This window comes from Sebastes fasciatus, chromosome 8 (assembly GCF_043250625.1).
Source record: "Sebastes fasciatus isolate fSebFas1 chromosome 8, fSebFas1.pri, whole genome shotgun sequence".
Classification (NCBI taxonomy): domain Eukaryota; kingdom Metazoa; phylum Chordata; class Actinopteri; order Perciformes; family Sebastidae; genus Sebastes; species Sebastes fasciatus.
This window is the reverse complement of record NC_133802.1, coordinates 7130629-7152705: the sequence shown is the minus strand read 5'-3', so window position 1 is coordinate 7152705 and position 22077 is coordinate 7130629. Positions and strand designations below refer to the sequence as shown.

Sequence of the window (22077 nt, the reverse complement as noted above, 5' to 3'; positions counted from 1 at the left end):
GTTATTATAAATGTCTGAAAACATTATGGAAAGGACCCTATAGAGAAATAAAATGTTTTTCTACCTTTCGCTTGATCCGGTCTGTTTGTTATTGTGTCCAAGTCCCGCTCAATGACTGCTCACATTGTCAAAATCGTCTAAATATTCAGCCATGACACTGAAAATCATTTAGATAACACTAAGCTACACTTACGCTGGCACTCGCGTTTCCACCATGGAGGTATTCCGGCAACACGTCACCTCGCCAGATTTCACAACGAGACTTGTCCTTGAGCGAGACTCTTTCCATAATGTCAGACACTTAAAATAACAATCAGAGCCTGTCATGGCAAAAACAAACACTTTTAGTGAACGACGATGCCAGCTTGCCCCAATAGCACCACATTGCAGCCTGTGAGCAGCTCTCCCTCAGTACTGAACCAATTTCAGAAATTGTTGTCCCTATTGATCAGTTAGACACAAAAACACAGGGAAATAGGGTCCAGGTTGAAAAATACCAAAGTTACCGTTTAAGTGCGGTTTATAGATTCCATGTGTTTGAAGCCATGGATGGAAAATGGTGCATTGTTCCCCCCAGGCTGAGAGTAACTAAAGTTTAAGTATCTCCTGTTCTTGTACCCAACATTGAAAGAGTTTTTAATTCATTGCTCAATCTGGGTTCAACTGCCTGACCTAGGTTGGAGGGTGTAGATATTATAGAACACAATGTCACTCATTTATCCTTCCATTCATCCATCTATTCATTTCCCCCTCGCTTATCTGGGTCTGGGTTGCAGTGCCAGCAAGCTGGAAAAGGTGTCATCTCCCTAGCCACATTCTCCATCTATTCCTGGATGATCTCAATATGTTCCCAGGCCAGGTGGGATAGGTGATCTCTCCAGCATGTTAAGGGTCTGCAGTGGGGCCTCCTACAAGTTCAAAGTCCCCAGAAAACCTCCAAAGGGAGGCGCTCAGGAGGGACCTCAACTGACTCATTTCGACACAAATTGTTCTCCTCTTAGCTTCTTCTGGATCTCTTTCAATCTCTAAGGGTGAGCTGAACCACCCTGCAAAGGAAACTCAGTTGAATGCTTGTATCTGTGATCTCATTCATGACCATAGCTGAGGGTTGGAATGTAGATCAACCATTAAATCGGGAACGCAACTCAGTGTCCACATTACTGCTGACACCAATCCACCTGTCAAGCTATAACATTCAATCTTGCCCTCACTAGTGAACGAGACCCCAAGATACTGTGCTTCTTCTTGGGGTAGTGACAAAACACCATTTTCCAGCAGGGCACAGTTGCCGGCACTCATCTCCGTCCCCCCTAATGCCACAGAACCACCTCAATCCTGAGGTCACCAAAGTGGACATTCTTTGCGTCTCTGTTGCACCTTAAGGTTCTCTCCATGAAAATCACAAACAGAATCAGTAACAAGGCACAACCTTGATGGGGCCCAATGCCCCCTAAGATAGTGTTTGACTTCCTGATGAGATTGTGGCGATAGCAATACCCCCCCACACCACCCCCAACCAGAAACCCTAACGGACATGAGCTGCTCCACTGGTCCATGACCACAATAGAATCTGCATTAATTTAACCTCGCCAAATAAGGGAACTTTAATTATATATGATAAAGATATATTTCAGTTTTTCTTCACAGCATATTTTTAGCCAACTCATTAATTAGATGGCAACCGATCTTACTTTCTTATGGTGCATTGAATCATTTGCATAATTTGTCATTCAGTGTAAATGTGAGAAAGTCACCTGTCGTGAAGCCTGGCCTCGATGGAGCTCTGCTTTGGACCGTCTCTCCTCAAGGGCAGGAAGTGAAGACTTTGCCTGGGAGAGGAGCCCATGTGTGGTGAAGACGACTGGGGGAGACAGACTGCATCCACCTCCTCCTTGCAAATGGAGACGGCTGCACTGTTTTCTGGATGCACTGGGAGAAGAAACCATAGATTTGAGGCTTTTGATCTGATGTAAATACATACAAGAAAGAATACTGCCACTGTTGATGCTGAGTCTTAAAATCTTATTCAGTTGATTTACAGTAATCGTCTTCAAAAACATATTTTTATATATTTGTTGAAATTCTCATTACATCCCGACAGCAATCTATAAATCAAATGTTCTGAAAAAAAATACATAGAAAATGATATCTATGGCTGTCGCAGGACTGTAATAATTTGGGCCGAGTGTAATGGGCTACCTGCCTGCGCAATATTAATCTAAAAGGATTTTCATGTAGAACGACGATGTTGGTGTTGTGAAACTCAGGAAACTGAAATGTTTACGTACCATGATGTCGTCTGGAAGCTGTTTGTGAAACCTGACGCAGCACTGATGGTCTCTGTTGCTTCTGCCTAATGCCTTCCATACTGCTCCAACACTGGAAGGAAAAAACACCAATGTCAACAAACATAGTATGTAGTATGCAAAACAACAGCAAAATATACAGAATGCCAAAAATAACCAGATGTCGTACTGATTTGGAAAAAATCTCCAGTAGCCAATGCATCGGAAATGGCCTACCTCACCTACTATATCCCACAATACAAAGTGCTGGAACGGCACAGTCTATGGTCACAACAACAGTGGCCAAAAACGGCAAGTGTTTTAAATTTTTTCGTAGCGATTTCATCACTAAATTCACTTCTGAGAATTTTTGAGGCGAGAAATCAAACTTGTAGATTTCGAATATTGGTAGTTTTATGTAAATCAAAGGCGAATCGAGAATGTGCTGCAATGTTTTTGGAGTTTCGAAGCTCCACAAACTGCTGCGACAGCAAGCCAGCGCCTGCCGTGGTTGCTACGTAGCCAGCCGGGCAGTCACTCTCACTGACCCCGCTATGAGCTGGCTTGAGATCTCTCAAAAAAGCCTCTCGTCTACGAGACCAGCTGGCTTGAGATCTCTCAAGCCAGCTGGCTTGAGATCTCTCAAGCCAGCTGGTCTCGTAGACGAGAGGCTTTTATTTCCCTGTTGACGGATGGTTTGTTTAAGTATCACAACACCAGTTGTTCCATAAGTTCCATAATCACCTCCGGGTGGCGAGTCAGGCTCACAGACGGTGGCGAGGGAAGAGGTGAGGGGAAGAGCAGCCTCTGACGGGGGGCAGAGAGACTTGCTGATACAACATGACTTTTTTAAGATTATTTTTTGCCTTTATTTGATGCGATAGTTTTGAAAGTGGGAGAGAGGGGATGGCATGCAGCAAAGGGCCGTGGGTCTGACTCGATCCCTGACTCTTGGTACATGGGACGTCCGCTCTACCAAGCAAGCTACCGGGGCGCCCCACATGAAACTTTTTTTTAACATTACTCTAATATTTTTAGGGATATCATTCTGACAAAGCTGATGCATTACAGTAAATTTTGTCAAGTAATGTTTTATATTTGCAGTCTCCCCTCGTCAATGATCCTGTTTTTGTCTACTTCACCATGAGCTGTTAGAATAAATAGTTTAAGGGGGAGCCTCAGTTACACTCCCAAGCCGAAGCACACACGGGCACCACCGACTCGGTGGGCTGCTGTCAGTGGCAGCACCGGGTAGTGTGGGCGGAGGAGCCCCGGTAGTTGCACTGCTGTAAAACCCCACATACTCTGCATTCCCGTTTAAACTAAGTTGTTTAAAGGACCCATATTGTAAAAAGTAAGATTTTCATATCTGTTATATTATAATGCAGGTTTTAGTGCTATATAAATACTGTGAAAGTAACAAAATGCTCAATATACAGAGAAATACACACAACTCATTTTCAGAAATTGTGCGTTTGAAACTAGCCTTTAGGATTTCTGTCTATTTGTGATGTCACAAATATACAATATTTAGACCATTACACAGTTTTAAACGTAAACATTCTAAATGTGTCTCAGTTTATTTCCTGTTGCAGTGTATGCAAATGACATCAGCTGACAGGAAGTAATCATGGACCGAAACTGTTGCTTAGCAACGCAATTCCGTTGAAATGCACTAAAACGGAGCGTTTCAGACAGAGGGGTAAATACAGGTATATTCAGACAGACAGAATGAGGGAAATAAAGTTTTTTTTTTAACATTACAGCAAGTAAACATGTTCTAGTAGAAACACAAAATAAAAGTATTAACCTGAAAATTAGTATAATATGGGACCTTTAAGGGGTAGTGGAGCTAAACCATGCAGTATCTTATTAAGTAAGATATTACCAATTGGTAATTGGTCATAAACCAAGAAAATTCAAAGCTCAATAAATTGTATTTTTGGATAATATTGCAATAATGGTACAAGTTTGTTTTTTTGTCAAGTGCTTTAAGCTTGTTTAAAGGATAAAGCCTGGCCTATCATTCTGCCAAAATATATCAAGTAGAATGCGATATCTTGTGTGCGCCTCATCTTACAACAAACCCATTTTAAACATCTTTTAAGCCTCGTCCTGAAAAGATTGGTTTCATCTGAGATCCATCTCTTGGACTATATTCATGAGGAGAACTGACTCTAAGAAAATTGCAAACATTTCTCATGACACACACACACACACACACACACACACACACACACACACACACACACACACACACACACACACACACTGAAATGTATTATACATGCATGTTATTTTTATCTGCATCATGCAGCTTGATCCAGGGCCTGTCACTAACACGGAATGTTTGCAAACTCCTGCCGACTTCCTAAATAGATCTGGTATTGTTTTTGTGCATATGAGAAGCATTTGGCTGAAAATGTATATGGTCAGAATATATGCAGTCAACCAATGCAGATATTGATTCATATTTGATCAGTGCTGTCTAGTTTGGTTGGAGTTTGCAAGTGATTGACAGCTGCTCAGAGACAGCAGACTCCAGCTCGGCTCTGATTGGTTGTTTTCCTCCGGTCTGTGAAATCTTGCAGATGCCATTAGGAGCACCGGAGGACATGGTTTAAATCATATTTGCTCTATTTCTACCCACTGCTGCTTTAAGTCTGTTATTTGTTCTTTTATGTGTGAAACTGATATGCTGCTGTCTTGGCCAGTATTCCCTTGGAAAACAGATTTTAAATCCTAATGGAATGAGGAATGAGGAATGAGTTAGAACGCGATATCAGAGCTGTGTGGTTATCTGAGAATAATGCACACCCTCCAGCCAATCAGCATCCAGGATAAACAACAGCCATGTTCAGATTAAAGTCTTTAGTGGTTCAAAACATTTCCTGTACCAGATCTTCTGATAGAGAGGCTGTGGTTGTTCACAGGTGCACAGACACACATACATGCATGTGCACATGCACACACACACAAACGCACACACACACACACACACACACACACACACACACACACACAATGATAACATCACCATAGCTGTATACAGAGTGAGTGGGAGATGAAGCTGCTCCACTTTGTGCAGCACAGTGATATGTCACCTGCAACCACAGGGACTTGTGTTTGAGGATGCCTAGATGGTATTTCCAAATCAGATGGTATCTTTCCTGGAGTAGTACTTCGCTATAGTATGTGATACTCAGCTTTATCAGTTGCACAAAGCTGTCAAATTCTTCATTCTTTAACTTTAAGTGATGCATATGCATATATATATATATATATATATATATATATATATATATATACAGTATGTTTATGTATAGCTGCACTTTGCACACTGTAAAATCTCCATTACATAAGTGAAAAGAAGATAAAATAATACTAATCAATTTATCAGTATTATCAGCAAAATGTTAAAAAGTAATTGTACAGGCATAATGGCCACTGCCATGCGTGGGATTATTATCAATTATACATTGAAGCCAATGTTCTACTATTGTAGCTGGCCGAGGTGAATCTAATTTAAACTATTTTATATATTTTACAGCTCATTATGGACTTTAAAATTTGAATCCACAAAGTATTAGACGTATTAAGTTGCATAAAATAAAAATTCTCAAGTACCCTAATACCTAAAATTTTTAGTTAAGTACAGTGCTGTGGTAAATGCAGTTATTGTCCACCACTGTCTTTTCATGTAGGTGTAGTGTCACTATGGAGTTTCTCATCACTAGTAGCACTATGGAGAATAACACAAGCCGAGACTTGACAAACATTCCTGCCGATTGTTCTTGCTAATCCGCTGATTGTTAGTTAGTGGTGGTAACATGTCAGAAAAATCAATGTGACTAATGTGCGATATATTCAACAGTTTATGGCTTTGGCGGGAGTTACATACTGGAAGTATTTCTTGGTGAACAACAGCCAGGTGCTGTGACTTTCTTGGGTCTTGTCCTCACAATGAGGTTGCCAAGTTTGGTATCATCATGCCTGTACAGAAACCGAAACCTGCGCTTACCGACTGTATGGCAACCTAACACGTCCTCCAAATCAAATAACTAAATAACTTCCCTTTAAAACGACAGATACTCTAGAAGCATTATCTGATCTGACACTGTTATAAAAAAAACGTAATCAGTTTCATGATGTGACCACTACCAAGCGACATCCTGTGTGCTAAAAGCTGCAGTTCATCGAATGACCACTCGAGGCAGAAATAAACATGTTCACATCCTGGTACAAAACTCCCACAAAAACCACAATTTTTTTCACATCTCTGTTTGTGTACAGTGTTTTGATCTCTGGACAGAGCCAGGCTAGCTGTTTACATTTCAAGTCTTTATGCTAAGCTAGGCTAACCACGTCCTGACTTCGGCTCTATATTTAACACGAGACAGATATCCATCTGAACATCTTGCTCGCAGACAGAAAGAAAGCAAATAAGCAGATTTCCCAAAATGCTGAACTATTCTTTTAAATAAAGGATCTGAATTATTTTTCCACTGACAGCTACATGACAAGGGTTACTGCAGTCTTTACCTTCCGTACCTCATTCTACATTTTTTGTTAGTTGTTAAGTTGTCTAACTTTCTATGATTAAATTAGTCATTTTCACTTTTTAGTGAGAATGACAGTCCTAGTATCCAACCAGCCCCTGGATACGTAATATCTACTCGCACGTCTTTGCCTTCATCTTCTCCCATATTGTAAAAGCATGCAGCGGTTAATCCTGTTAACCATTAAGCCCTCAGAAGCTCATATGAAAGCTAATGACATGACATATCTCTCTATGAAGCAACAATTATTGCCATTGTGTAAATAACATATCATATCAAGTGTTAGAGCGGGCTCCTTTCTTTCAGCTTTGACTGTCACATCAGAGATTTCTTTAAGGCGGTAGGGAAGTGCGCATCTATACAATAAACCAAACAGCCAACATGCAAATGCACACCCACAGAATTCAGTAGAAAGTGAGAGCGCCCAGCATTGTTTGTGGCTTCTCACTGTCATCTCTCATTCTGGCTTTCTTTCTCGACTTTACCTCCCAGAGAAGAAGCCCATCAAAGTCTCTGTCTGTTTTGTCAAAGTGAGGAGAGCTTTAGTTACAACACTCCATACTCAAAGTGATCTGATGTGATGGTTGATATTTGGTTGGTATTTCCGCGAGTCAACATTCGTCGGCCACAAATGACTTTGAATAAGTATTTCCTGTTTGGATTTTGAAATCAGCCACATTACAGTGTGGAAAGTTGCAGATGCCTCATACTGCTACTACTATGATGTGCGGTTTTATTACTCACATGCTCCCATATTTCAAATCACACATCCCAATCGCATTGATACTTACAAAAAATAAATGTGTAGGAGACTCTTGTTTTCAGGTCTTTGAACTAAAATAACCCAACCGAGTGTTCAAGGGTTAATTGACATCGTTGTCACGTCATATTTGCCTCCAATAGTACAGGTCATACTACTTACATATAAATGTAGATATAATCAAATAAATGAACTCTCCGTTTATTCAATTCAATTTAAAGTGGCTTTATTGGCATGAAAGTTTAAAAAAAAATGTTGCCAAAGCATTATTTATTAATATTTAATTTGTGTTTACATAAATTGCACCTAATTTGCAGTGTTTTAATCCAAGTTTTACCTACATTAGTATAGCTTTCAGTGTGATAGCAGTCCACATTATCATGTATTGGCAATGTGTTTGGTGTTTCGATTCAGGTCTGCATCGTGCAATCCGGTAAACAAGCTAATGAAAGGTAACCCAACCAAAGACTTATCAGGGAAAAACACTGAAGTGTTTTTATATTTTGTTTTCCTTATTTATTTTAGATATCTTCTATTATTTTGTTTGAAGTTGAACTCTTCTAGAATGCGACATTTTGGAAAATATTATCTGTGATTGCAGATTTGAATGTCTTATTGTTAAATAAAACAAAAGGCATGACTTGGTTGCCTCACACAGACTGTGAACACTTGGTTTCATCATATATTCGATGGTGCCTCTTTTAATCAAGTCTGATGTAATTCTTATGCTGACTTTAATTAAGTTGGTTGGACTCAATCTATTGGCTTTTTCATGTTGGTCCTACTCAGTTTTTAGTCTTACAGTTACTATATATTAGTTTTCCCTTCTCAAAATACCAAGAGGTTCTCTAAACATAAAAAAATGGTTGACATATTTTATTTTAGTTCAGTTTTTTTAGATCAAAGTAACTGTTTTACAGTGTAGTTTAACAGTAACACTGTAATACGTATACCATATATAAACAACTTTTTTTTATGTGTGGTCACAAAATGAATTATCAGCATTGAAATAGCAATAAAGAATTAAATCTTGAATGTTATTTTTTTCGGTTTGTTTAAGAAGATGGAGCATGGAGACTATATTATCAGAGTCCTGCAGGCCTGCAACAAACATGTCAGATCTGTGGGCCAAGTACCAAATTTGAATTGGGCTAATCTGAATTTGTTTTAAACCTAAATTTAATTCAATTATATACATTTTTTATCATGACAAATTTCAGTTTTTCAAAATTCTGATGAATCTTTCTGCAACACAGTGTCTCCATCTTGATAAATTGATGGAGAAATATATCCAGGACTTTCTTACTCTATCCCTGACAAACCCTGATACATTATGTAGGCTATGTAGTATATCATGGATAATAGAGTATAGTTCAGGTTAACCAAACCAAACTGATCTTGTTAGCAGTAAAGAGATAGTATAGGTCCAACTGCGGTCGCCTACTTAAACAGGTTCATTATCTCAAGATCACAATTTAGTAATCTCTTTGTTTTGGTATAGGTTTCTGTGCATCACAGCTACATCAGAGTGGGTTTCATCGTTCCCCTCCACCCTCAGACTAAGAGGCACCGCTGCAGATCAAAACGTTTAAAATGACAGGAGGGAAATGGAAAAAGAAAAAAGCCTACACAGAATGTTATTGTCACGACACCTTTAGTTATCTCTAAAAAAAGATCACAAGATGTGCTGATATCCTCCTCATCATTACATTAGGACAGTCATACCTTTAGAGAAACATGAACACCACAACATCGTCATTGGTTATCTGGAGAAAATTATATAATTATTTTGCAATCTTGAGCTAAAAAATGACAAAGTGAAAACTGCAGCTGTAATCAGCTTCTGTAGTATTTACATGTCCAACCTCATGGCTGACTAGACTTGAGCTTTAAAGAGAAAACGTCTTCACTAGATTATTTTTTCAAACTCCTGTTTCCAAAATTAATGTTATTTTGTGGAGAAGTATTTTAGTAAATTTTTTGGTGTGTGTGTTTGCATTTCCTGCTACATGTTATTCACAACCCCAGTGAAAATTAAGCTTTCAAACAAAACTGGACAGAGAATAATAACTTTGTTTATAGCCAAATATTTGGTGAATAGCGTGCTTGTGGGATCTTCAGTTTCTGAAACCCCCACCCCCACACACACAAGTCTCTAGCAGAACAGCGGGTGTTCAGACCGAAACATTCCTGCATTAAAACAATGCGAGGGGCTGCGTTGGTGAGACATGAAATTTGTGTTCTTTCACACGCGCCCTAAGGTGGTCTGAAGATAACTTTCGAAACCAGACAATCCAACAAGCACTGTCTTGTAAATGAAAGACACCTGGGCCTGTAAGGAGCATTTAGTTTAATTATAAATGTACAGAGAATATGATGGAATACTTTATAGGAAAATATGACAGATTTTGTCTTTATTTCAATATGCAGGTTAAGACTGGTATTGGACAGGATAAAGTCCGTCTACAGTCTTCATATTTCAGTGCTCCCCAATATTTCTCACTGCCAGTTAAGACAAAGACAGTGACCAATTTAAATAATTTTCAGAGGCCTGAAGCTCTATCGTTATCCAATAATTTAGAGGCAGGTCAGAAAAAACACACCTCGTTCTGTATATATTAATTTCTGTTGCAACTCTTTCTGGGGGTTATAGGTTGAGAACCGCTCTCATGTTCATTATCAGTATTATTTATTATGTCTTTCAAATCTGAGATGTCAGCGACGAATTGGACTTTATATTTGAAGACCCTGATTATGGTGGTATGCCGGATGCTCCTTGCCAACAGGCAGATGTGATGTTGAGGTAAAAATGTATTTTATGTATTGACGTTAGACGTAAACATATTTGGTAATGTATAAAATATGATCATTTATGATCAAATTCACTTTGGCAGATGAATATGTTTTAAATAAATTAGCTTTTTTTTTGGCGAGTGTTCTCATATAATCTGACAAAGTGGCGTCCTTTTAATGTTTCCTGCATTCACTACAATTTTACGTGCAGCTGAACAATCAAATCAAATGTTTTATGTTTATTCAGAGATTCTCAAAAGATATTTTGCTAATGAATTTAAACAAAAAATGCAGCTTTAATTTCACTGTACTGAGCATAATAGATCGACTTCATAATTGCCGGTTTGGTTTAATCTTAATTATCACTAAAAAGTGACTTTTGGTTCTCTCAACCAAATGAGGCCTGTTGTTTTTGTCACTCTGAATACTTCTGTGCGTGTTGTTAGTATATTCATGATTTGAAATATTTGGACATTTACGACTACACACAGGCCACATTAACAAGGAATGCTCTGACTGAACACATAATCTAATCCTACACATACATATTCTAAGTCTTTTCCCTTTTGTACACTCTGTAATGATCCCAGTCAGAAGATTTGAAGTTTTGGTGTAAAACAGTAAGATTTGTGCTTACCGTATCACCTCCGTGCAGAAACCTCCTCTTTGCCTCTGAGATACTTAGAAATGATTCAGAGAGGGAGTTATTCCACAGGAAATATGATTTTCGGCAAAGTGTGACAGACGAACGCGGTCTGAAGAGGACTGCACGACTGCGTGATATAGGTTGGAAACACACAAAAAAAGTAAAAGAAAAAAAAAATCAAAATAGAGGAAAGTGTACTACACCATAAAATCTAAACCATATATCATGTGTGCATTTTTGAAAAGTTTGCATTTATAGTTTTAGCTTCAGCTCAGCTGTTTGAAAGAAAAAGTTATTAAATTTAAATTTCAAAAATATTTTATCATCTTAATATCTTTATTTAAATAATGTGTGTGGTACTTGATGTTAGTACTGACACTAGAATGAAGGTATACACTCACCTGATGGCAGTCTCAGAGGAAGAGGGCACATAGAAGCTGCGAGACAGACATCCATTCAGTATATATACCCGCAACAGGAGAAGGAGAAAAGTTCAAGCCTGTTCCTCAGCAAATCACAACACAACAAGAAACTACAACAGCAACCGTTACACTTTCCAACAACAGCCTGAAAAAAATATGTTTTGTTGCTGCAAGCTGTTTTATACTTGAGCAAAAAGAACAAACAGGCCGCCTTTGTGCCCCAGCAAAATAACGGCTTTTTCCACACGTTTAACCTCCTTCTGTCCTTAAGTGCTTTCATCAGCTACAAGTAAACAGGTTGATTATTTTATGAGTTCAGTGTACCTGCATCAGGGATACATGAATCCTAACACATCTTTCGATACATTCCAGATCTGTTAGAAGTGATTGTATATACTTTCCAAAATGACATTAAAATGATGTTGTTGATCTTTCTGATCAAACGGGATTTCTTTGAAGCGTGAATGAAAGAAAATGTGCTTTTAATGAAAAAGGAGTTCTCTGCTGCTTTTCAAATAACAAAGATGCATTTTTCTTCATTTTGATCAATTACGTTTGTCCTGCCTTCAAGAATCCACCGACTAACATTCACTTCTGTATTCAAAACAACGTGTAGAGAGTTGAAACTAGCCTGGAGTTATAGGCAAAAACATATTCATTTAGCGTTACTGCTATGGTCCTTTAAAGTGTTGGTTCACTAAAATCACTAACAAATTTCTGAACTTAATTTTAGCAGTAAATACTGTACATATTTCCTCACTAACCCGCTAAAGTAGAGGTGAATGGAAATTGCATTTATGGTGTGCAAACCTGTCAGTTTGTTTTCTCAGAAATACTGTTACTCAAGGTTCAGTAATCCACAGAGCTCATTGCGAATAGTTTGATGTTAACAGAAAAAAAGTGTGAGTTTGCAGACAGTGAGGTCTGTATCCAGAGTAATTAGGATATGCTATGTGTGGGGCTGATATCAAGTGTCAAAAGAGCGTATCTCTAAACTTGTGTGTGTGTGTGTGTGTGTGTGTGTGCGTGTGTGTGTGTGTGTGTGTGTGTGTGTGTTCTTGTACAGCTATCTTTGTGAGGACCAATTTGAGTTTTAGACCATCAGAGTGAGGTCCTCACCCTCAGACAGACCTTCAAAGGCCTGTTTGGGGGTTCAGACTTGGTTTTAAGGTTCAGGTTAGAATTTGGTTTAGGTTTAGGTTTAGGTTTAGGGTAAGGGTTGGGGTCAGGCATTTAGTTGTGATGGGTAAGGTTAGGGTAAGGGGTCAGCAACCTTTACTATCAAAAGAGCCTTTTTTGGCCCGAAAAAAAAAAATGAAAGAACTCTGTCTTGAGCCACAAAACATATTTTAGCCTCATAATGAGGTTAACACAGCCTATTAAGTCTAACGCAGTCAGAACCCAAGTCCAAATGAGAGGAAGGACGTTGAAGAAACATCTCAGGAGATTTATCTGGAAGCTTCTGCTGGCTATTGGGCAAATGCAGTGTGCTTGTTCTGAAAATGTCTTTCAATATATTATTAAATATATTTTTGTTGTCAAATCTGTCCACACACTATTAAATTACTCAAAGACTTTTCTTTTTGGGATGTGGAATCCATAGCTAGCCTATTGAGCTATTACGGTTTGGCAAAATTAGAGGATAAGGCGCCGGGACGAAGACATACAGTACATAGGCTATGATGCACATTTTAGTTGATTGAAATGATGACAATTTTTTATTCGGTGTATAGGCTAAGTTTTTTTAGTTTTTTTTACAATTGGAGAATGTAAGAAACACTTTAGGCCTATAATAATGATGTAATCAAATGACATTTCTGTTGCTAATAAGAAAAACATACATTGGGCACTATTTGTAGTAAGTGTAACAAAGTGATTGAAATAAAGTCAGTGAGGTTTAAAGTGAGAAAACGGTTAGATTTAAGATTTTCCATTTAAATTCAGGTTAAATATTTACTGTCGATCTACATATATTTAAATGACATTACATGTTACATTTACTAAGGTCTTATTGGTATGAAAACATTTTTCAGGAGATATGTTTGCTGTCCTGTGATGGTAAGCTGGTTGTGTAAATATGTGTGAAACATAGGAATACTGTCCGCATGCTTCCTTTTTTTGACTTCACTTTTGACTCTCATATTTTCATTGATCCGAGGATGTCCAACAGTTTCCTGAGCGCTGCTGTTTTTGTCAGCAGAGTCCTTGTGATTTTGAGTTGGTCTACTTGTTAATGGGAGATCAGTACAACAATAACAACACTTTTATCCAGGAGACCGCTGTTTGTGTCCCGTGCGTTACGTTTCACTTTCACTTTACAATCAGCTGATCGTTTGTGTCACATTTTCAGTCATTTTAAGCTCAACCGTGTTGCTTTTTTCCTAAACTTAACTAAGTGGTTTTGTTGCTTAATCCTAAATAAGGGGTTTTGTTTAACAACATTAAGCACGTGTTTGCTGTGACCGAAAGTGACTCCGAGGCGTCAGTATGTGATGAGTTGCGATGAGAACGTGTTGCAATACCAGGACCCTGAAACTGAAGCAGCGAAATGGAATTCCACCCTCATTTGTTTGATTACCAAATGTCTAATGTAAAACAGTATTTTCCTGTGTTTTTGCATGTTGAAGTCTATTTCCTGCAGGTATACTTTGAATTACTACTAGCTTTTTCCAAAGCATAACTTCCTCTTGATGGGCTTTTTCTACCTTCCATTAATTTCAAGCTGAATGTGAACATGAATGTGTTTGTCTTAGGTTCTGATGAATTGTCAAACATAAGTGATGCACATGTGTGCGGGAAACTGCATCATTTTTCGTGTAAGGCCAGTACTGTATCTTACCGTGTGAATTGTTTTCTCGTGGGAATATCAACAGTGTGAGAAAAGCTTTGATGACTTACTTACTTTCTGATCCCACTACGAACCTGAGCATATGATGAAAAGGTGACGATTCTCTATTGATTTCGCTGACAAGGTTCTGGAGACTTGCATGTGTACTGTAAATGATGTTACCCTCTCAGCGTTTGTGATTCAGACTGAAAATCATATTGTCGATATGCCAATGATTCACTCCTTCCTTGACAAAGGGTGTTGGATGTGAGGGCTTACTCAGCGGATTCAGCGATGAGTGTTTGTTTCATTAGAGGACGAATTCTACCAGTGCCGGTGACATTTTATAGTGAAACTCCTGAATTCTGAATTTCAAAGAAAACAGGCTTTTTGTCATCTTTCTCTTTATAGTATATTTATTCCATCTGCGGTTTAAATATGGTAAAAAGATTTACTCATTTATGGAATTACTTGACCAAAGTGTGTGAATACAAAAACTCTCGACTCACTACAGAACTACTCTCTTCTTGGTTTTCCAATTGCAGAATGTCTTTTAGAAACTTCGTGCCAAATCAACGTCCGATCTGAGTTTGGCATGGATAAGACTGAAACACTCTTTTTACACTCATGTGCCAGTTTATTAGGTCCAACTAGTTAAAAACTAATATGCTTTAATACAACAGTCCTGCAGTAAATCCTCCCTTCATGAGGGTTCTAATGTTCAGTTTGTGTTGAGACTGTTTTAGAGAGCTGTTGATTCAACTTTATGTCCACTTTGAAGGCTGCAGTTTGTGGTGCTGTTGAACTATATTGAGTTATACTGAACTGTGTTTCTATTATTATATCCACTACATTTATATCAGTGAGGGTAGACAAAATAATACTTCTCTGGTGTTATGTTGCTTCACAACCCAAAAACTTCCTCCATATGTGTAACACTTAAGATAGCCAAACCTAATTGACCAATAAACCATCAGTGTCTTAACTTATTTTTCACAAAGACCTTTAAAGTTTGTGGGTTTTTTGTGTTCAATATACCAGTCAAATGTAGATGAATTTGAACCCACAGCAGTTGGTAATGGGACTTTCCCAGTGAAATTGCTTTTTCTTTTTTGCGCATGCAAGAGCTGTGCGGGGCACGTGGGTGTGCATCCAGGACACCCTAATTGAAGATCAAATTATGAGCATGGTATTTTAGGCCCTACTAATTCAATTCAAAATCAATTTATTTTTATATAGCGTCAAATCATAACAGAAGTTAGGGGCTAAGGTAGGGCGCACCAGCTACAACCTTGCCTAGGGCACCAAATTGGTCAGGGCCGGCTCTGCTCCTGTGGACTGTGTGGACACACACGGCACTGTCTGCACTCAGCAGCTCCTCATCCCTCTGTATGTGTGTGTGTAGACCAGAGCACGAGCAGAAGGATTTTGGGTGGAGCGAAGAGCGGATTTTTCAAAAAGCTGGAGCACCGCATTAACCCCTATTCCATCCCGCTCAAAAAAACATACCGTTGTTCGGACCGGGTTGCCGACCTTTGGACCTGTACCTTTAGAAGCCAGTAGCCAGTCGGAGGTCTCCGGTCTGGTTGAAAGTCCTGTGTTTGTTGGACCCATCCACCTCCACTCCCACCCACCATAAGCCTTTCTGTCTTTCTCACTTTTTATTTTATGTCACTAGCTCTGAGCGTAGCATATTGCAGTCAATACAGACTACATGGCGTACAAATGACATGCCAAACGCAAGAACGGCATTCTTATTGCATGCAAAATGACTTGCACTTACTGTGTCATTCATACGCCATTTAGTACGACCTGGCTGGGCACAGATCCATCCATTGACTTCTGCTTATCCAGGGCCAGGTCGCGGGGGGCAGCAGGCTTAGCAGGGTATTTCAGACGTCCCTCTCCCCAGCAACGTTTTCCAGCTCTTCCTGGGGGACCCAGAGGCTGTTTTGTGTCATGACACCTGACAAATCAGTCAACTCAGGGGAGTGGGCAGATTCTAAGGTCTGGACCCAAAGAAACTAAAGCTGCCTCAGTATATCACATATTTTCTCAAATTGAAAACTACAGTTCATCAGAACAGTTCCCACAACTGACTAATAGCTGGTTCACACCACGCGACAAAAGCCCCGGCAGATCGGAGGTAAATCGGCGTTCGAGCACCATGTGTGAGCTACTCAAAGACGCGAGCCGCGAGGCTCGCATGCAGACGCAAGCCGATACCTCGAAGACACATTCCAGATATCGAGCATGCTAAATATCAGCCAATGAGAGCGCAAGACACGGATTGAGGATAAACCTGGGGTGAGGGCGGGGATCGTCTGAAACAATAGGAACTTACTGTATGTGTTGCATTGGCAACACGGAGCAAAGTTGTTGTTGCACCTAGAGGAATAAATAGTAAAAAAGAGTGTGGGAACCGGTGGACACAGGCTTATCGGCAACAACATCAGCAGTGTGTCTCGCATTCAGTTTCACACCACTTACCACGTATTTCTTGCGTGTGTTTTCGTGACAAAACGTAGTTTGGAGGCATCATCGGGTGAAAGATCTTGTAGTGTGTGACCGCCTGTCGCCGTTCAATCATGTAGTGTGAAAACCACGATGACTTCAAGACTCACAATTACAAGACAGCAAGTTGTGTAGTGTGAACAGTACAGAGTTCTGACGACTTCGAAAGTCTTGTAGTGGGAACTTGGCATAACTCTTGATGCCACACCAGTAAAACTGAAATTGGACAGACCATATAAATGGAATGAATTACAAAGGCACATCCTGTTTGAATTATTTTGAACATTTTTAGAGATGTGTGTGATTGTTTCTGATGCTGGCTGTGTTTTTATTGTGTGTCTTATCTTTTATTTCCCCCGCTGTATTCAGGTCCCTCTTGCAAAAGAAATCTTGATCTCAATGACACTACCTGATTAAATCAAGGTCATAATGAAGACCCAAGTTGAAGTAAACCATAGTTTTCTTTAAACCTGCCTGATCGTCTGACTGCTCGTGTTTCTTGCACCGACTTCTTTATAGCAATGTCACCGTGTTCACAGATCTCAGCAATTAACATGAAACAATGAAACAGTGATCTTGCAAGTAAAGTGCTGAAGCAACTGTACTTAGTTATTTTCCACCTCAGCTTTCATGTTCTGAATGTATTACTGTCTGTGTGCTGTGCATTTTTAGTGTCATATCAGACAGAATTTACCTACACCAGCAGTGATGAGTCAGTAGAAAGTACAATTACCAGTTTTTAAGCTTTCTATAAAGTCTTTGTTTTTAGACTAGATGCTTTTCTCATTTTTGTTTGAAATTCCTCAGAAATATTATTTCCTGGTGTCACAATGAGTGTTCTGTGTAAACTCATTATCTCAGCCATATTCAGTATGAACAACCTCAAATGGTACACCATTACATTTTTGAAAGGAAGTATTAACAAGCAGTAAGCGGGGGGGAAGCCCAGTAACATGCTGTATGACATTTTAACAGGTGTAAACAGTTTGTTCTGAGGTTATTTTTTGTGTTGTCAAAGGTCATCTCATCAGAATGCCACCGAGACACAGCGGAAGCCTGAGTCCTTTCGAATCTCGACTTCTTTTAGAAAGTTTTGCCATTATTATTATTAAGCTTGTCGAGCTGTTTTTTCATTCTCAGATGTCAGATGTGTTTTTTTGTGCACCTATTTTTTCTGTATGTGAGATGTTTTGCTACTGTTACAACAGCTACAAATAAAATAAAATAAAACCATGCACATCAGATGCAGGTTAAAACTCAAACAAACATAACAGTTGTAGAGAATTTAATGGAGTTATGCGCTCTCTGAAATCCATTATTTCCTCAGGCATCCGTTTCCAAATGCTTTCACTCTGTTTTTGTAGCAAAGTTTCAATATGCAAAATTTCTGACACAAAGAACCAAACTGACTGAACCAAATTCTTGCCTTTGAACACAAAATGCTGTCCTTACAGTACATACAAAGTGCAAAACACATGCTCAGAATGCACACAACTAATTTCAGCACAAGTTCAATGCTTATTACTATTAAGCATCACTGAAGTAATGCAATATGTGTCTATTTCACCGTGTCGTGGTGAGCAGGATTACAACGTAATTGCTAATTTGGTCCACTGCAGTCTGATGGAACCTCAGATTGTTCAATAGGACACTATAACAAAGGTTGGACAGCTGTTGTCCCTTCCCACCTTGCATTCACACACCCCTGGTTCGAAGCTCCGATTAGCATCATAGCGAGGCTACCTACCGTTCAGTGCCAATCGGAGGTCTCCGGTCTGGTTGAAAGTCCTGTGTTTGTCAGACCCATCCAACTCCACTCAAGCAAAGCCTTTCTGTCTTTCTCACTTTTTATTTTACGTCACTAGCTCTGAGCGTAGCATATTGCAGTCAATACATACTACATGGCGTACAAATGACATGCCAAAAGCAAGAACGGCATTCTTACTGCATGCAAAATGATTTGCACTTACATACGCCATTTAATACGACCTGGTTGGGCACATATCCATCCATTGACTTCTGCTTATCCGGGGACGGGTCGTGGGGGGCAGCAGGCTTAGCAGGGTTCCTCTCCCCAGCAACGTTTTCCGGCTCTTCCTGGGGGATCCCGAGGTGTTCCCAGGCTAGACGAGGTACATAACCTCTCTAGCGTGTTCTGGGTCTACCCCGGGACCTCTTTGGACATGAAAACCTCTAAAGGGAGACTTCCAGGAGGCATCCTCATCAGATGTCCAAATGTGACTTAATTCATTAATTCATTAAATTTGACTATGGAGATATTCTGTTGCGGTTTACCACTGTGGCCTGCGTTTTACTGCAGAAGATAGGACACTACAACAAAGGTTGGACAGCTGTTGTCCCTTCCCACCCTTACATTCACTCACCCCGACGCTGCCGCTGCCTCTTCTGCTTTCTCTGCCTCTATTTTTTTTCCGCAAAAACACCAGGTAACAATGTGACTTCAGACTGATCAGAAGATTTGTACATTTGCATGTTTTCACACAGTGAATGAGCAACAGAAGTGTAAAAAGAAAGAAAGCTGAGTGAGAACAAATTTCAGTTTTTCACTTTTCAAACCTCTTCACACAGTCAGCACATCAGAAATCAATGTGGATTGCTTTTCATTGCTTTGACACAAAAGGACCACATCTTTTCAACTGTACCACCAAAACCTCTGTGTATTTTCACTCCATTTTGCATGTGTTTACATACTATTGTAAAAACTGTTATAACACAAATTTACTGTAAATTAGACTTCTATTTGTAAAAATAAATTTAATAAAAAATTCATAAACTCCTGATTGGGACAAACGGGGGAAGTGGGGCAGGCCCCAGGAGGTTTTGTAATTGTATGAGACGATGTGGTGTTTCACCATCTCTTCCTGTCACTAACTGGTTTACAGCTCATCCCGAGATGGAGCCAGTTTTACTTATGACCCTATTCTCCATTCCTCAACCTCATAGAGGAATTCTTTTCCTCATGGAGGAGGAAAGTTTATGATCACCAGCCACATGATTAGATGTCCCTCTTGGACCCAATGAACGCTGGAAGACTGGACATATCTGTAGAAGATTGACAAGCACTGTTGTATTTCTATATCTGTATCTGTCCTATACATGTATGTATGTATAGTGAATATGTACAAAGTTTCACTTTGTGCACTTGAAATTACTCAAAAATGGAAAAACAATAACACATATGCATATTGCTTTAATGTCAATATTCTGTAAAGTTTGCACAATCGGTACATTAAAGAAGCGAACCTCTCTTTAAACATGAAATAATGAAATAAAGATACTTCAAAGACAATATCGATGCATATTATTAGTGTTTTTTTTAATTTAGGTCATCCTAAAATTACGTTCCCATACAATGAAACTGCATTGTGAATTACGTTTCAAGGAAACAGCTTATTTTGTCGACGATTACGTTCGTTTTTGACCTGTCACAAATAAGTTTCATGATAGTCCGCGGAGGTTTATGTACGGAGGAGGTTGGGTTTACTCTGTTTTGATGAAAATGAGTTGCTATTCGACAGCATTATTTGATAATGATCATTTTATTTCAAAATGCTACAATGAACATTAGTACTGAACAATGTTGTGATGCTCAGATAAAAATTACTGCATGATGTGTTACTTCATTTGATACTGTTTTTATTTTGTCTGCTGTGTGATTTTCAAAAATAAAAATAAAAAATGCAGCATTGTTCAGAGTTTGACAAATTTTAACTTGAAAGTGAGCAAAGAGCCAATGTAAAATATTGTAGTACATTCTGGTGTTTTAATTCCAAGTTGTATTATGTTTAAATACCAAACATTTGCTCAATTTATATTCTATTTTTTCCATTTTATTATATTTTAGTGCTACCACCACATTTTCTTTCCATTTGAATGAAAGATCGATTATTTAAGACAAAAGCTGAGCAGAAAGAGTGGGCTGTTACCAGTAGAATACAATATGACAATTTAGGCAGATGTATATGAAGTAAATGTCTGCCGGATGCCACTGGATGTAAAATACTATGTGTGTGCAGCATTTATACCCTTAAAATGTATTCATCAATAACTTGTCCTGTTATTTGAGACTTATACATTCTTGTGTTTTATGGTTTTGAAAAGTGTAGTTCTGAGTAAAAATAGTCCGATGCTAATGATGAAGCATTCGTGTATATGAACGAGTACGATGTTGAGTGTTCCAAATGTTAACCGCTGGTGTCAGATTAGGTGGTTTTCAAAGTGTCTCATTTGAATGAGTGAATCACGGAAAGATAATAAATTCTGGTTCATCTGCATTTATATCTTTCATCTTTTCATCATTTCGTCATTGAAACTTGGGTCATCGTATTTATTTGAAATTGAGTGTTCTTTTAAATAATTACTTACATGTTTTGCATGTGTGTATTTAACGTATCATTTTCTAAATTATCTTTTTTGTTGTTGAATGGTTTATTTTATTTTATTATTTATGCATTCAAATGCATGCTTGAAAATAAAAACCTATTTACAGTCAAGTGCGATTAAGTAAACAGCCCCATAGTAAAATGTTTTCAGTTAGTGCTGACACACATACCATGCATGCAATAGACTGTAAAGTCTATTATAATCAGTTATGATACATCAACTTTTATCATACAAGGGGGTGAGAACCAGAGTGGACATTTGACCAACTTTACAGGAGAGCCAAAAGAAAAATGACCATCCTGACTTTGTTTATTAAATTCCATCTTTATTAAAACATCATAAACATGTTGATGACAATGTACTTAATGAACAATATTGTGACATTAATTTATATATTAAATAAATTATATATAATCAATATATTTTTCTTTCTTTCTTAAGTGTACTTATGCTTATACTTATTGGCCCCAAATAGTTCAGTGTTTTTTGATTAATAACTCTGTATCGGTTTGGACTTCACATAGAAGAAAGAGCTCATCAAGAGCTTTCATTTTCAACTCATTTTTGCCTAAAATGTCGCTTACGCACCTCTGGTTTTCACCTCGCAACTCCTGGCTTGATTCAAGTCACATCGATTAAATGAATCTAATTCTCATTTCATAATTTATAATCATCAGTTTAGCCTCGAAACTTCATATGATGAGCTGATGAACTCATCAAATGTAGTTGTTTATCAGCATAACTTGTTGTATTTAGCTTAAGTTTTAGTTCCAGGTCACCTTATTTTTTTCTAGCTAGGAGAAAGTGAAATAATAAAAGCTGTAATGTTTGATCTCAGATGAGTCATGTTTTCTTCTCGCTGATCAA

At 38.6% G+C, this 22077-nt stretch overlaps 1 protein-coding gene across 1 annotated transcript in view; it reads right to left on the bottom strand.

Moving 5' to 3' along the window:
* foxp3b (forkhead box P3b) overlaps positions 1–22077 on the bottom strand; it is a 32186-nt gene that overhangs the window by 5587 nt on the left and 4522 nt on the right. The window contains exons 2-5 of the mRNA XM_074642515.1: positions 11445–11480; positions 11035–11170; positions 2289–2379; positions 1755–1929 (exon numbers count right to left, since the gene is read on the bottom strand). Of these exons, the coding sequence (XP_074498616.1) occupies positions 1755–1929; positions 2289–2379; positions 11035–11170; positions 11445–11480 (438 nt within the window). The remainder of the gene's footprint in view (positions 1–1754; positions 1930–2288; positions 2380–11034; positions 11171–11444; positions 11481–22077) is intronic.